Source organism: Sciurus carolinensis, chromosome 13 (assembly GCF_902686445.1).
Source record: "Sciurus carolinensis chromosome 13, mSciCar1.2, whole genome shotgun sequence".
Classification (NCBI taxonomy): domain Eukaryota; kingdom Metazoa; phylum Chordata; class Mammalia; order Rodentia; family Sciuridae; genus Sciurus; species Sciurus carolinensis.
Genome location: NC_062225.1, coordinates 78,873,622 through 78,889,362, shown reverse-complemented (window position 1 = coordinate 78,889,362; position 15,741 = coordinate 78,873,622). Strand labels below are relative to the sequence as shown.

At 55.1% G+C, this 15,741-nt stretch overlaps 1 protein-coding gene across 1 annotated transcript in view; it reads right to left on the bottom strand.

Annotated features, from left to right (window-relative positions):
- The window catches only part of Hs1bp3 (HCLS1 binding protein 3), a 34,761-nt gene that overhangs the window by 14,995 nt on the left and 4,025 nt on the right, over window positions 1-15,741 (bottom strand). The window contains exons 2-4 of the mRNA XM_047522733.1: window positions 13,896-14,061; window positions 10,598-10,805; window positions 8,324-8,546 (exon numbers count right to left, since the gene is read on the bottom strand). Of these exons, the coding sequence (XP_047378689.1) occupies window positions 8,324-8,546; window positions 10,598-10,805; window positions 13,896-14,061 (597 nt within the window). The remainder of the gene's footprint in view (window positions 1-8,323; window positions 8,547-10,597; window positions 10,806-13,895; window positions 14,062-15,741) is intronic.

Genomic DNA, 15,741 nt, shown 5'->3' with positions numbered 1-15,741 from the left:
AGTGTGGGAGGCAGAAGAGGCCAGGGGGAGCTCCAGAAGCAAACATGACTACAGAGCAGGACGGTGAATGTGAGCCCTGTGCAGAGGGAGCTGTGGTGTCGCTGCCCGATTGTGCCCCTGCTGACGGACGGCGGGGTCAGTAATACCATCAGTGAGGTGAGTCGCTCAGCTCTGAGTCTTCTCAGTCTTCCTTGCCTCACTCCCTGGAGCAGCTCCCCCTCCTCCCCTCTCCTCCCCCTCCCCCCCCCTTCCTCCTCTCCTCTCCTCCTCCTCCCCCTCCCCCCTCCCCTCCTACATAAGTGTCCACCCAGCTGTTGGCAGATGAACCTCCCAGCACTGCAACACCCACCTAGCTGCCCACCCGGCACCGACAGAGACAAACCCCTCAATGACGTAACAAAGGGTGCTTCTTCTCTTCCTTGAGAGGAAGACTGGAAACATTAGATCTTGTCACCAGGGATGGGGCCCAGGGGCATCAAACAGAGGTCTGCAGAGAACGGAAGTGCAGCTCCTGCTTCCTGGTGAACTTGCCCAGATCCCAAGGGCCACCTGAAAGATGGTCTGTCTGCACACAAAGCATGCGAGGCAGGCCGGGCTCCTGCGTAAGCACATGTATGCTGCGCGCACAGACGCCAGCTTTCCTGCTGCGCGCCTGACAGCAGACAGATGCACAGCCCAGGCCGTGATCCGCACGCAGGCGTGCAGCACCCGGGAGTGAGGGGAGGCAGCTGCCATAGCTGACAGCTCCAAAGCTCTGACTGGCCAAGAAGTGGCACTTCTGAGATAGTGACTGACACACAAGAGTGTCCTCCCCTCTGGTCGCCCAGGGGGCCAGTGGCACCATTTCAAATCCAGCCTCCTTACTACGATAGACCAGCGCTGGGCACCAGCTGCCCGGGCGTCTGTGCCAGAGAGTGGTACAGCGTCTTCCAGACGCAGCCAGCTCAACTGGGTCTGATGAGCCCTCCACAGCCAGACCCACCACTGGGCCCTCACCTTCCAAGCCACGTAATGCCGCTGAACCAAACATCAAATCGACCTCCTTTCCAGTGATGCCAATTTTCTGCTTTAAAATAAAGAACTTCTCATATTTTCATCTTAAACTCCACTTTTTCTTCAATTAGGGAAAATTTTCATCATGCTGATAAAACGAACTTCAGAGATTCACTCTAGCACAGTGCTATCTGCAGTGGCACAGCACGAGGCTCCCTGGAGAGCAACTGTCAGGAGAGGCGTCTCTCCCCCACCCAATGGCCAGGACACCTCACCGGATGAGAGGATGAGCAGAGGTGCAGATGCTGTGCTTCCAGCAGGGGACAGCTCTGTGCACAGAGGGAGGAGGAGGGGCTGAGGGACGTCAGCACATCCTGAGGAGTCTGGGGGGTTCTGGTTTGCGGTGGGAGCAGCGGCGGAGGAGCACGCAGGAGGACACTGTGTGTGACGCAGACTAGGCATATTGTGCTTTCCCATTTGTTAGAGGGAGCGATGGACACAGAAGCGCTCCGGAGTTCATGTGCGGGTGAGCACAGGGCTGGGCCAGAGGCCCCAGATCACAGACTCTGCTTGGCAACATCTATATTCACTTCAGTTCTCCACCCAGCAGTTTGGGCCTCGGGCATAACAGGGAAAAGGGTTCACTGTGGGGAGCCACCCCGGACACCCATCATTGCTTGGTCCCAGGGTCGTCCTTTCTACAGCCAAAGTCTGACTTTCCAGGTCCCTCTGGGGCTAATCCCTACCTTGGGGTCCAGGGCCTCAACAACAAGTCCCTCTTCTTGTGTTGTGGGTGACACCATTTCATCTTCTCTGCGTGGGGGCCAGCACTGTCCCTCACTCATCATGCACCACCAGGAAACCAGGACATCTCTGCTGCAGGGGCTCTGCAACCCCTGCCCTAAGGCAAGCATTCCAATCGTCCCTGGAGACGGAATATACAGAGGGACAAGGGCCAAGCCACATGTAAAAGTAGAACTCAGATTCACAGCCTGCAGCAGGCAGCCCAGGATGCCAAACCATGGCCTCTGCAAGAATTAAGTCTTGATCAATGATCGCCCACGTCCCTAACTGTCGCCTTCATTTCCAGTTCAGTAGGACGAGCCAAAGAAAGCCAAACGCACTCCCCTAATCGATCACATAGGATGCAGGATGTCCCGCTTCTATTTCCCCATGTCAATAACCTCCAGTGAGGACACACAAAGTCTTCTCATGTCCACTGTGAAGCTGGCCACTCCCCTGCCAGCTTAGAGTCTTTGGCCAATGCAGGTGATGGTGGCCGACTCCTCCCTGGCTATGGTAAGCCAAGCAAATAGCCTGTGCTGGTTCTCATTTGGGGTCTCTTCATTTCTATTCCATTACAACCCTCCCCCAACACTCCAAATGCAACATGATTGGGGCGGGGGTGGCTGGCAGCCCCGGCTGTGCAGGATGCCCATCACCCACATCATCCAAGCGCAGAGTGAATGGATGAGGGCTGAGAAGTTGGTACCAGGCACAGATAGGGTCTCCCTAGGGGATGAAGGAAAAAGTCCTGGGCCCATAGTCAGGGGACCCCCATCCTGCTCTCAGTTTGCTCCTATGTGATTTGGAAATCACCCCAGGAGGGTGGCAGATATGACCTCCCAAGATCCCATCCCCAAGGAATAAACCACCATTAATCCCAGCAAGGCCCTTCCTCTCAGGCACAGCGGCTAAGAGGCAAGCCTGCCACCTCCAGGTGCACCTGGCAGTCGGCAAAGCCACGGTGAGTCACACAGCCCTGATATTCATGTAACAGCGACAGGAAAAGAGAAAGTGCCTCCTGCACTTCACAGACCTCTTCAGAGTGAACCTGGAGTCGTGACAGCATTTTACAAGGAACTTCCCTTCTATCCTTTGAACCCCTGGCCTGGACTTCAACCTACTTTATAAAGATGAAACTGCAGTTCTGAGAAGGCCAGCCACCTGCCCAGTGTCTCCATCCAGCTGGGAGTTGAACCTAGGACTGTCTGCCTCTAACCCAGCTCTGGGTCCACACATCCAGGGGTCCCATGCTGTAAGGAGCCCTGGTCTTCTGCAAAGCTGCCCAGGGTCACCTCTGAATGTGGGGCTGAGGCTGAGGGCCCAGTCCCTACTCCTGCTCATCCGAAGCTATTCTACTTTGGTCTGTTTTGTACATCAGGAGATTTCGTAGGAGACTTTCCTTGAATCAAAGATTTTGCTACTGAAGTAAAAACAGCGGAAACCAGTGTTCCATCTGAGGTCCTTGTGAGCACCTGCATTCAGGCCAAACTGGAAGCAGTACTTGGATGGGAAATACAGTTCTGCATGGGGTTCAGTCAAAGAGGGCTGCATCTCCTGCCTCTTGCATTCCTCACCAGCATGGGGTCTGGCCAGGGTACAGCCAGGTGCCACAGGGGCACGGTGCAAGGTAAGGCCCCACCAGCCCTGGCTCATGCCTCCCCTGCCCGAATAGTCTAGGAAGAGCACAGGCAGAAGGGGAAATCCAAGAGAAACAGTAGGAGGTGGGGAGCAGAGTCAAGGAAGGGCTGCCCTGCACGTGGGACCCCTCCTAGGCACCCTGGGGGTGGCAGGCACTCAGTGCAGTTTGGCTTCTGGCTTCTCCAGCATGAGCTCACAGAGGACTCACCTCAAGGGCTGTCCTACCCAGGCTCCAGGGGGCCTGAGAATCTGTACCTCTAAGCAGCTCCAGGATGGCCACAGTCCCCAGCTGCTATCTGCTCTACTGGTGGTATCCAGGAAGGCCTGCATAATGGGCTCAAGGTTCCAGTGCAGGGGGGACGGTATGCTACTTAGCAAGAGGCCCCCAAGGGAGACAGGTGCAGGGTCCCTCAGCGGGTAGGCATCAGGCCATGTTGTGCCCAGAGTTCCCACCATGGCTCACTTTGGGCATCTGCTTCAGTTCTGGATGCAGGATCAGGAAATCTAGTGACACTTGCAGTCTGCCAGGGGCATTCAAAACCAAGGAGTCTTCCCAGAGCAGCAATTCATCCCAATACAAGACGTAAAGTATTTTTACACTGAAACACCGGTAGTTATTTATGGCAAATGAAGCAAAATCTATATGAAGATTGTGATGAAAAAGCACTCCAAAGAAACACGCACCTTCACCACTGGAAGCCTCAGCGCAGACCCTCCCTGAGAGTCCTGGAAGGGTTGGTTAGCTCAGTGGTAGAGCGCTTGCCTAGGTAGCATCCTCAAGGCCCCGGGTTCCAGGCTAGTACTGCAAAAAAAGGTCTAGGAGGAGGCTAGCCTGTCAGGTGTGTACCGAGGCAGCCTGACCCAAGAGCATCTGAATCCTCAGGACCCTGGGACATGGAGTGGGTTCCCTGTGACTGGGCAGTAGGCCAGGAGAGGTGGGAGGGAGCAGTCTTGCAGTGGGAGGGGTTTGTAAGAGCAGAGTCCCCTCCACCCCCAGAACCTGCAACACAAAGAGCCCTTTGCTGGAGCCCCTTTGCTGAAGCTTTGGGGACCTTGCCCTGGACCCTGGACCTGGGGAAATGCTCAAGGGGACACAAGCTCTGTATATAAAGGCAAAACTTCCTCAAGTTACTACCTGGGGCAGCAGAAGTCTACGAAGACAGAGCAGCATCTACCTGCAGGATCTGGAGGTGCTGCTATGGCACCTCAACCCAAGGGACTAGTGGTGCATGAATGGAAAAGAGGATCCACTGACCTGGAAAGACCTCCACACATGGAAAAGCCAAACTGCAGAACAGCACAGGTAACACCTGTGTGCCGAGATGTGAATGCCCGGAGCGTGCGCCTCCGCGGGGAGAGGACTTCTGTGTTCTCCATTTCTTTCTACTAGTTGCATCTTATTTGAGTCACAGTGAAAAACGCCCCTAGCAAGTTTTTCTAGCAGAAAGCAGAACCATAATTGTGTAACTTCAATTTTCTTAGAACCATGAGGAAGCTAAAAAGAGTGTTAAATACGAAAACTACGTACAACACGGAGAGGCAATCGGAAGAGAATGGGAAGTGCCAAAGCAGGGCAAAAGCGGCAGCGGCAGCACTGGGTCGGGGACAGAGAACCTTCCCTGCAAGTAAGGGCAGCAGCAGTGTCGGGAGGAGCCAGGGTGAGGGCTTTTTCTGTCCTTCTGTCGTTCTAAATTAAAGGCACAATAACGCCCTTCTTCCTAATCAGAGGCAGGTTGAAAAGACAAAGAAAAGCCAGGCTTGTCAGGCCAAAGCTTTGTGCTGGCGCCTCCCACCCTCCCAGGCAGCTCTGAGGTGGAGCCACAGCGCCCCACCGCGGCCACGGCAGGGAAGGACCGCGGCCTGGCACGTGGGAATGTGGCTGGCTGTTCCAGGAAGGCAGAGCCAGGCCCAGATGGGAGCTTCTGTGTGGGCACAGCTGGGAGGCCAGGGCTGCTGTGCGTGCAGGGGAACTGAGGGCACGGCATGGAGAGAGATGCTGCAGAACGCAAGCTGCCTGCAAAGGACAGACTGTTCTCCACCAAAGGGTGAGGTGGGTAGCCCCCAAGACCACCCACAGGATCCCCTGGGGCATCCACAAGAGGCACAGCAGGAGACCTGACCTCAGGGCTCAGCTCTGCCACACACCAGGCTCTTGTCGAGTCCCTGCTCAGCTCTGACTTCAAGCTCCCCATCTGTGAAAAGGGTACAATCCTGGGGTCCTACCTTCTAACCATACCACCAAAAGCCTAGACTGCAGGTGGCCTCTCATCCTGGCCCTACCATCTGCAGGTCTTATCAATGTGGACGAGCAACTTGATTTTGAACTTGTTTCCTAATGTGCAAAATGAAGTCGATGCCAATATCAGCCTGGAGCCCTGCTTCCTGCACAGTGCCCAAGGCGGATCCTGACAGCAGTTCAATGCATCCTGACCTTTTCAAAGACTGAAACAGAACAGGAACCATGGAGCATAATACATTAGCAAGGTTTCATAGGAGTTCTTCGAAATTTGATACCATTTTATAGGAAATATGCATGTCCTGGGTCATGACATACAATATCGATTTTACCGTGGGCAAAAAGATCCAGAAAAGCTGTCTCCAAGACACGATGAACTAATGCAAGCAAATGCTAACTAGCTCAGCTCCTGGCTTAATAAGCTCTGAAAATGTTACCTATTCCTGACAAAAGTGATAACACCAACTGGTGTCACATGGTTCTTAAAGGAAAAACTGTCAGGAGAGGGGACTCCTCTTACATGTAAGCTTTCCTAGGGTTCAGGAGCCAGGACTCTGGAATGCAGAGCTGGGGGCAAGGGGTCCTGGGTCTGCTGACACATCCCTCTAGTGATCTGCTAATGGAGCAAGTGGGAAGTTCAAGGCAGCATTTGCCAACCCCAAAGAACATTTTCCTACCCAAAAAAGGAGCCGCTTTGTTAAGTGTGTCCTTCAGCAGACGCTGGCGCAAACCAAAGAAGTCCATCTCAGTTTGGCACCACGTGTAGTTACTTAGAACAGAGAGTGAGTTCAAGCAATGCCTTCTCCATACCAAAACAGAGGCCAAGAAGGGCCTCTGGCTGGGCAAGGCTGCGGAGGAGTGGCTATCATAGACTTCTGGCATCACCCCACCATCTGCACTGCCCTCCACTCCCAGGACAAGGCTGGCTGGAGGGTGGCTGGGGGGGAGCCCTGCTTTTCTAAGTGAACCCTCAGCCCCAGCAGTCCACCGCCCACACATCCCACTGGAGCGGAGGGGCAGAGCTGTCAGGGCCTCATTCTCCAGGCTGAGGTCAGACTTGCCTCTGCTTGAATTCTCCCTGGCTCTAGTTCTTTTCTGGAGCAGGACCTATAAGACAGGGCTCCCTCCTCTTCAGACAGGTCTTTAGTAAATCCCTGAGACCCCCTCATCATTCCCCTGGTCCGGGGTCTGACTCTGTAGAAGGAGGGGGCATGATGCGGGCTAAGGCTACATCTACATTACTCACTTAATCTTCATGAGGGCCCTGAGAGGCAGGTGCTATCATGAGCCGAAAACTGAAGAGAAGAGGTAAATGATCAGGGACACAAGTCTGGTAAATGGCAAAGTCAGGATTTCAAGTCCTCCAGAGACCGGACTTCAAGCTCGGTTCCAACCTCAGTACCATCTTTGCCAGCTGTCTGACCTCAGGCAGGGCGCTTGGCCTATGCAGTTTGGTTTCTTTGACCTCTACAATGGGATACTGCCATCTGCTTGCAAGGTAGAGGAACAAGGAGACACAGTACGTGACGTACAAAGCACAATGCCAAGTATTTAGTGGGTCCTCAGAAAATGTGAGTTTCACTTTGTTTGGACTGCAGAGCAAGGGCCCTGGGCATAACTGAGGGTCCTAGTTCCAAGCCTCAAGGAAGCCAGTGGGGATGGCCTGACCAAACATGTCAGCCTGTGTCACCAGCCAGGACCGGCAGCAGGTGTCTGAACCGTGTGCCCTGCCGGCACCCCCAGCACAGGGTGGTCGACGCAGTAGGGGCTCAGGAGCAGCTTGCTGATTGGCTGGAGGAGTCAGAGGGCCAGGAGAAGGGTCGCCTGGCTGGCTGCCTCTTCATCTCCAGTCAGAGTATGTGCACGTGTGCGTGTGTGTGCATAGGAAGAGGACACCGTCCCCGGCCAAGGCACCCACCTGCACTCCACCTCCCACCTCACACACGGCATCTGTGGCCACACGTCCCCTCCAACCATATGATTCACGGCAACCTCCAACTGCCCTGGTGGGGAAGAGCCAAGGGAAACGCTCTGGCTTTACAGATGGTGAGGCGGCCCAGGAGGTGCAGTCACTGCGCCAGGCACTCGGCTGGAAGGAGAACCCAGGCCCTGGTGGCAGGGGTGGGGTCCAGCGGCCTGGGCTACCGAGCTGTCCTGGGGGTCTCCATGTAATGAGGTCACCCTGTGACGAGGGAGGAACAGGGATACCTGAGCCCAGCCCTAAAGATGTGGGCGGCATGAACAGTGAGCAGAGTGTTCACTGGATCAGACAAAGGGGAATGAAGGGAAGGGAGGGGGTAGGAATAGGAGCGACAGTGAAATGAACCTGACATGCCTTCCCTGGGTACATACAGGACACACCAGAGTGAATCTCACCACCGTGTACATCCAAGAGACTGGGGTCCTAATTAGAATAAGATACAGTCCATGTTTGTATAAATATGTCAAAATAGATTCTACTGTCATGTATAACTAAAAAGAACAAATAAAAAACAAAAAGAGTGAGCAGTGAGCCAGTGCCCTTGAGCACACGGGCCAAGGCCTGTGAGCAAGTGATCTGGGAAGATCAGGGAGGGGTCTCCGCAGACTCCCAGAAAAGAGGGATAGAGGGGCTGTCTCCACAAAGCCTAGGACGAGCCGAGGGGGCCCTTCTGACGAGAGGCGACCTACCGCATGATGCCCAGAGGGTCCAATGCCTCCTCCTCCTCCTCTTCCTCTTCCAGGGACTTTCCTGCATCCTGAAGGGCCGGGATAGGTGGGTCTTCACCCTCCCCTCGGTCTGGCTGCTTGAAGAAGTCAAAAGCCTCCTCATCACCCCCGGCCTGGCTGGCCGTGTCTTCCAGAACAGAGGAATCTCTGCTGGTGAGACCTCCAGTCCCTGGGGATCTGGTGCCTGTGGGAGAAGGCGGAAGAGGAGCTTGAAGCCCACCCCAGACTAGAGGAGGTGCCTCACCGCATGCCCTCATGCCAGGATTTGGGGCCTGGGCATTCCACAGCTCCCTGGGACCAGGATCCGTCTGAACAGGATGGGAGGCAGCCATCATTTGGGGGCAATCAGGTGCCTATGCAGCTCTCCAGGGACTCCTGGCATGGTACAGTCACAAGGGGCGCTTCAGAGCAAGACCAAGGTGGTGGTTCTTAAACAGCCCAAAGCCTGTCAGCAGGGCAGGATTGGCAGATCCCACATCCCCTGGGCTGGGGGTGGGTTCCACTGGCTGGTGTGTAGCATGGTTTGAGTAGGACCAACACTTCTAGAACCATTCTGCAGTGTGGGGCGTGGCGAGGGTCTCTGCCAGTCCAACCACAGATGGGAGCCCTCCCAGAGCCAGAGCAATCGGACCATGACCTCGATGAGTACACAAAATGAGCATGTGAAAGAGTCCAGAACAAACAGCATCCCTCCATTACAATCTGGCTTACATCTCAAAGTGTGGCCCACAGACAGGTGTCCAGGATGAGGTAAGTTCAGAAAGGGAGAGCAAGCATCCCGAAACATCCGCGGCAGCTTGGCTCCCCACAGCATCCGCAGGTGGCATTTGCAAAAGTACCTGTCTGCGAAGGCTGGGAGTAAGAAAGGCTAGTCCTCCCCCCGTGGAGAGTCAGACAAGCGTGGGTCTACCTACTTGTTTGTCTCTCTCTAACTAATGACTTTTTAAAATACGTCCCTGCAGAGTGTTCTTTAACGCCCATATGGGGTGTACTGAGTGGTGATGATTATATTGTATATTCAGCTCTTTTCTTTTAGACATTTAAAAGCTCATGTCCCTTCAGTTTCACATCACAAGCATCTTACACTTTAAAACCCAACCCTGTGAGACGTTAAGCTGCTTCCATTTTACAGACGAGGAAACAGGCACAGTGCCAAGGGAAGCTGGACCACCCTGTCCTGTCTCTCCCTAACAGAAGGGGTGAGGACAACCGAGCCTCCCCTCTAGCTGCATACACCCCTCATTACAGGCCAGGCAGAGAAGGAAGGGTTGTGGCCTTGGAGCAAATGGGGTGGGAGAGACCCCAGGCCTGTGCACAGGGCACAGAAATGGACAGAGACCATGTGACCTTGTCTTGTCCTCTTTCCCCTGTGCACTTGCCAGTTTTGCTTCCATCCCTGATGCTCATTTTTTAAAAACTGATTTATTTCCTGTTGACTTTCTTCTGAAAAATTCCCTTCTGTCCTATGGAACTAGGAGATGCAGTGGTTAAGCCACTGACCTGAAGAGGGAGAGAGTCAGGTGAGCAGCCAGTCCTCCCAGCGGGCCTGCCCCGACCTCAGGGCTCAGGGACCAATCCCTGCCTGCGGGGCTGTGGGGTGGTGGGTAGGAGCGGACAGGGTGTGTTGGGGTGGAGTATCATCTTAGCCACCACTTCCTGCGTGGTAGGCTGTGTTCTAAGTGCTTCTGGTGTGTTAGCTCACTCAGCGCATGACCACCTGTCAGCGGGTCACCTCCCCATCTCGCAGATGAGAAAACCAGAGGGAGACAGAGGGCTGGGACACATTCTGAAAGCATTCAGAGTCTCCATTACTGAAGGCCTGGGTGCTGGATCACAGGCCTCTCTGTGGGGGCCAGAAGCAGGGAGGTAGTGTCCCCAGGGTCCAGGTCACCAGCCTGGTTGTGGAAGCACAACTTTCCCTGTATGTCACAGTCCCTAGGTCCGGCTAGCAGGAGGTGTGTTGAGGGAGGGAGTTGGCCAGGAAGGCCATGGTGGGGACACACTAGGGAGAACACAGTGTGACCCATCTGGCTCCCTGGTGGGCAGTCCCTCAAGAGCTGGCTCTCTTGTTCACCATTCAGCTCAAGGTGTCAGTGAGGTCTATTTGCCTGAACAGGCTGGTCAAAGCTGCCAGGCTGGGGAGGGCAGCTGTGGACCTGCTCCCGCCCAGCTGAGGAGCAAGGCCAGGTTCTGGGCCAGGGGGACCACAGGAAGGTTGGACAGAGCCACAGGTACCTAAGAATTCCAGCAGCTCTGGGCTGCCTGCCAGCTGGGCATCTCTCGAGACGCAGCGCAGAATGTCATTGAACACGGCTGTCCTTTCCCGGATGTCAGACTCCCCAACAAACAGCACCTTCCTGGGCAGCGGGGGCAGGCGAGCAGCGGTGTAACGACTGCTCAGTTTCTGGTAAAACTCCTCGATCTCGCTGTACTTTTTGGAGACCTGGAATGAGAGAAGCATGAGGTTTCCTGAGTGAAGGGCAGGAGGGGAGAGGTCTTCTCACCCGCAAACCAGGTGTGCCAACAGGAGTGTGCCCGAGTGCCCGGGGGCAGGCCTGCCTGTTGCCCTTCCACCAGCTTTCCTGCCTCAGGCTCTGGTCCCTTAGAAAAACCCCAGAGGCCCAGAGGAAAGCTGCAGCCATGGTGGGATTCCAGGTACTGCTGCAGGCCCGGGTAAAGGCAGCGACATAGGGACCCTTCCCTGGCCAGCAAGAGTCCACTGCCATGGCCTCCATCCTGGGCTTTCCATGCATTTGCAGGTGATCTCGGCACCTGGAAGACTCTCCAGTCATCTTCCCGCAAGGCCGTGAGCCGCCTCTTCTCGGCGCAGATCTCGTTTGCCGTCTCGTGTAAGTCAGCAGCAGCCTTCCCTTCCAGCAGGGCCAGTCCCAAGCTGCAGTGGGGTTGGGCGCTGCTGAAACTGGTTCTCTGCACTGCCTTCAAGACCTCTCAGCATGCTGGGACCTGAGTGAAGCTCCTGCTGATGCCAGAAGGTGGTTCTAAGTGCCATCTAGGTCCCCCAAGGGTGGTGCTCAGCTTCCTGCAAGGTTGCGGGCTGACCACCTCTTCTTCCTGCCCAGCCTCTCTCTACTCCTTCTAGGCAGCTAAGCATCTACTCATTCACTTATCAAGTTCTTACTGTTTGCTCCACATGGAATATTGCAGCTGGCTCGGATCTCGTGTGGGTGAGTGGTTACAGCCTAATGGGTATGGTACCATGGCTGTAGTCTGAACAATCAAGTGTGGGCTATGAGAAAAGTCACCTGCTCTGTGCCACAGTCTCCACCATCAGCCTGTGTCCCCCTCATTGCTTCCCCAGAGGCTGGGGCTATCTCCTGATGAGTCTGTGGCAGTGCGGAGGACAAAGGCACAGGTGACTCACATGTGTACCCCAGCCTTGGCCTGAACCCTTAGCGTTCTCTGGAACATGCTGGCAAACCAGGGATAAAGACAATCCCATGCGCTTGGGTTCAGGAGGCCTGGTGGTCCAGTCCACTACACAGGATATGTCTGGATCACTCAGAAACCCCAGTTTTAAATACCAGAGATGGCTGGGGGGCTTCAGAAGCTCCCACATCGGGAGTCACCTGGGACAGGGAGCTACTACCAGCAATTGTCAGTAAGAAAATCTAGTTCTAGAGCTTTCCTGAGAACAGTCCTTCAGGAAAGATAGAGGGATCCTTTCAAGAGTGACTGGTAACACGGGCCCTGACCCAGGTTGACTGGTGACTCCAGCCAAGAAGGAGGAGCAGCAGCAGTGGGGGCCAAGCGCCCCCTGCTGGCCTGACTCCTCCACGTGGGCTGGGCCCACTGACACACCAACCTAGAAAGCACGGGAGGCTGGGAGCTTTCAGTAAGAGCCCAGGCCTTCGAGGGCCCATAGCCATCTGCGACCTGCCCCAGCCACAAGAGGAGAGCAAGGGAGAGGTGCCGAGTGCAGAGGGAGCTGAGACGAGAACTCGTGTGTGTGGTGCACCCTGTGCACAGGCCACACTGGGTAGACTTTGACACTGCTCCCTGGCCCTCTAACCTGTGCACGCCTGCAGCCCGCTTACACATGGGGGTTTGCCGAGCCTTGAACACAGTACCCCTTCCTGAAGGCTGGCTTCACTTCATGGTTAGCAATTGAACATATCTATACCTTTTTAAAAAATGTGTCCTTTTAGGGAGTAGATGCTGAAAGTTCATTAATTCTTTTATCTAAATCATGTAGCTCCAGAGAGATTTCAGGTTTGGGGCATGCAATTTTGGGCTACACTGTCACCCCAGACCATCCCACAGGGAGTAAAGGAGGAGCTTTAGAATGTCTGAGAAGCACTGTCCTGTGTGCTCTGGGACGTGACCACGCAGGGTGAGTGGCGTGGCATGTGGAAGTATTACAGACATCCTCACATATGCCCCGCGTGTGAGGTGGGCCCACAGCACAGGACAGAGCGCAATGACCTGGTGCTTCCCAAGGGTTCCCATGGGGCTGCTGCTCCCTCATGCCCAGGAATACAATCTCAAATGTTCTTTCTGCTTTTGTCCCTGAAGACATGGATGCATTGAACCCCATCCTGAATAAAGAGTGATTACCAGGTGCTGCAGAGTCACTCTTAGAACAATGCAGACATAACCACCAGCTCCCCAGCTTCTCGCCAAGATTGTTTTAAGAAGCAGTTGAATGAAAAACAGCACTGGTATTTTGGGCTCTTCTCATGATGTTGCTGAATGTCCCTTGAAGAAAGATTTGTGCCGTACATTTCTCTTAGATTTGGTCTTTTTCAATAGGTCTTCAGCTATGAAATTCATTTAGTCCGTGGCTGCCAGGAGATTCAGAACCAACCTGTGAACAAGTCTGCAACAGGTTGCTCCCCTCTGGACTGCAGGACGCTGGCTCATTTTATCTTCTCCTAAAATCCTGTAGCCTATCTTTCCTGGTTACCAGGAGACCAAAGGGTAAATAATAAATAAACGGGATCTCACCCCTTCTTGAAACTCTCCTCCCTTAGCTCCTGTGACTCCACAGATGCCCAGTTCTCTTCCTTCAGCTTTGACTGCAGACTCTTCCTCCTCCTTGACTGTCCCTGACCTGCAGGGGTCCCCAGAATCTCTTCCTCAGCCCTTCTCTCCACCTTCCACATCTGTTCTCCAGGTAACTTCATCTACTCCCAGGTTTTTAACTTCACCTCCAAAACCTGCACTGTAGGCCCAACCCTGGTCCGAGCTTGCACTTCCTGTACCATCCAGGGAAGGAGCCTGGGTCTGTGCAGACAGAGCAGGACTCAGACCCTACCCGCCCCCACCCCCCACGTGCTCTGGTCACTTGGTCCTCACAGTGCTGCCCACGCCCACGGGTGCACGCATGAGACCGTGCGCACCCCAACTCACCCTCGTGCCCCCGTGTGACATGGTCTGGCGCCCAGGCTCTGAGCGAGCACTGGATGGGGAAGTACCCATACCCTGATGCTACCTGCACCCTGCTGGGCAGGTGTTTCTGCCCACCTGGATTCTAAGTACCTTTGGAACATTCCAGCTGTGGTCCCCTGCTTACCAAGAACTGGACGACATCCTCAGGCCTGTGCTTGGCTGACTTGAATGCAGCCAGCCGAGTCACCACCAAGATCTGGTACTCCACGTGGCCGGACATCATCCTGCCCCGCACCTCCTGGTGCTGGGGCACAGTCAGGTCAAGGCCCGTGTGGACATTCTGAACTTGCCTACCAAAGGAAAAGAAGTAAAGCGAGTGAAGTTCAGGTTCAAGTCAGCTGCTCCTTCACCAGAGAAATGCAGGCAGACCTCGCGATAGCCTGATGGGTTTGGCTGCCTGGCTGCTCTGTTGGCCACCTTGTACAGTGCCTGGCTGCTCTCCAGGCCACCTACCCTGCTCTCCAGTCCACCTACCCTGAGTCCTGCCTCTGAGACAAACATCTGTTCCTAGCAGGAAACAGGTAAGGATGAGGCTCGTGGAAAATCATGAAGAGCTAAGTGTTTGACACACTCAGTGTGTGAGCTTGGGGAACTTGTACAGATGGCATCGTGGGGATCTGTGCAGACCAGAGAAGGAGCCTGGGATGTGAACCTGGAAAGACTCACACCTCCTCAATGAGAAGCAGGGGTTGGCGACCGAGTCTGCCCAGTTGGGGATCATGCTGAAGGTGGCCAGGGAGGCACGGGCCAGGCCAGCTTCCTCCTCTGGGCAGGATGAGGCTTGAGGCTGAGGATGTACTGGGTAAACTACAGTATCGAGACACCAGGGGCTACTGGGGAGCAAAGCATCCATGAGGGGTTCTCTGCAAAGAGAGAACAATGTGAGGCACGTTCCTCATCCTGCAGCAGGGTGTGTCACAGACCGTGTGGACGAACGCACCTCACGTGCATGCCTCTGGCAGGTGCGCTCTTGGTGTGTACCAGGCAGGCCCGTCACACGGGCCTCTGGAGCTTCAACCGTGCTTGGTCCTGCCCCTCACTTCTGGAATTATACCCCAGTCCATCAAACACCCATCCCCCGGGACTCCTTCCTAACAGATTCCTCATGTCCCCACACAGGGTAAACACGCTGGCCCTGCCACCAACACGAGGCTGCTGTCAACAACCGGGGAGGCTGACTGTGACGCACTGCTCACGGTGTGAGCACACCCAGGGACCACACGGGCCTGTGCACGTGAAGAACATGCTCGTGTACTATGCACACGGATAAGCACAAGTCCCTCCCGAAGGCCCAGGCGGACCTGACTCCACGGAGGTGTTTGGGGTGCAGGAAGGCAGGGGACGCTTTGAGAAAAACGCGGCGACCAGGCGGTCCTCCCCTTTTGCCAGAGGTCGATGACAGTGTCCTCTGCCTGATGCTGAGCAGACTGTGTGTGCTTGTGGCATCTCAGTGCTACGTCACAGCACAGGAGGGGAAGGAGACCAGAGGCTAAGGTGAGTGCGACCCCCAGCAGGTGGGCTGTGCTAAGTCACTTCCACCGTCCATAGACTCACAAGGAGTGTGACTTCAAGACAGGGAAAGGGGCTCCAAGGGAGAGGCATGTTAAGCTCTTGGTGTGTCCAGGCAGGGCCAGGGTTCAACCTCTGAGAGTCATACTAGAGTCCAGGTGGCCTCTTGGGCATGAGGCACATTTTCTTTAGGGTCATGATGAATATGAAGTACAGGTGGATGGAAGGGACAAGGTGGGGGGCCTCGCAGTTAGAAGACTGGAGGGGACCTCAGGACAAACCTCATCTTCCCTCCCTGCCTTCCAGTCCCTCAAATGCCAGAGCCTCCAACGGGCTGGGCTCCCTGGAAGTGTCCAGGCTTGAGAGTACAAAGACACCTGTCCCTCACCTGTTTCCAATCCACTGCTGGAATCCCAATACCCAGGGCTTGGCTCCCTGACTTCTCGCCTGGGGCTGAACTG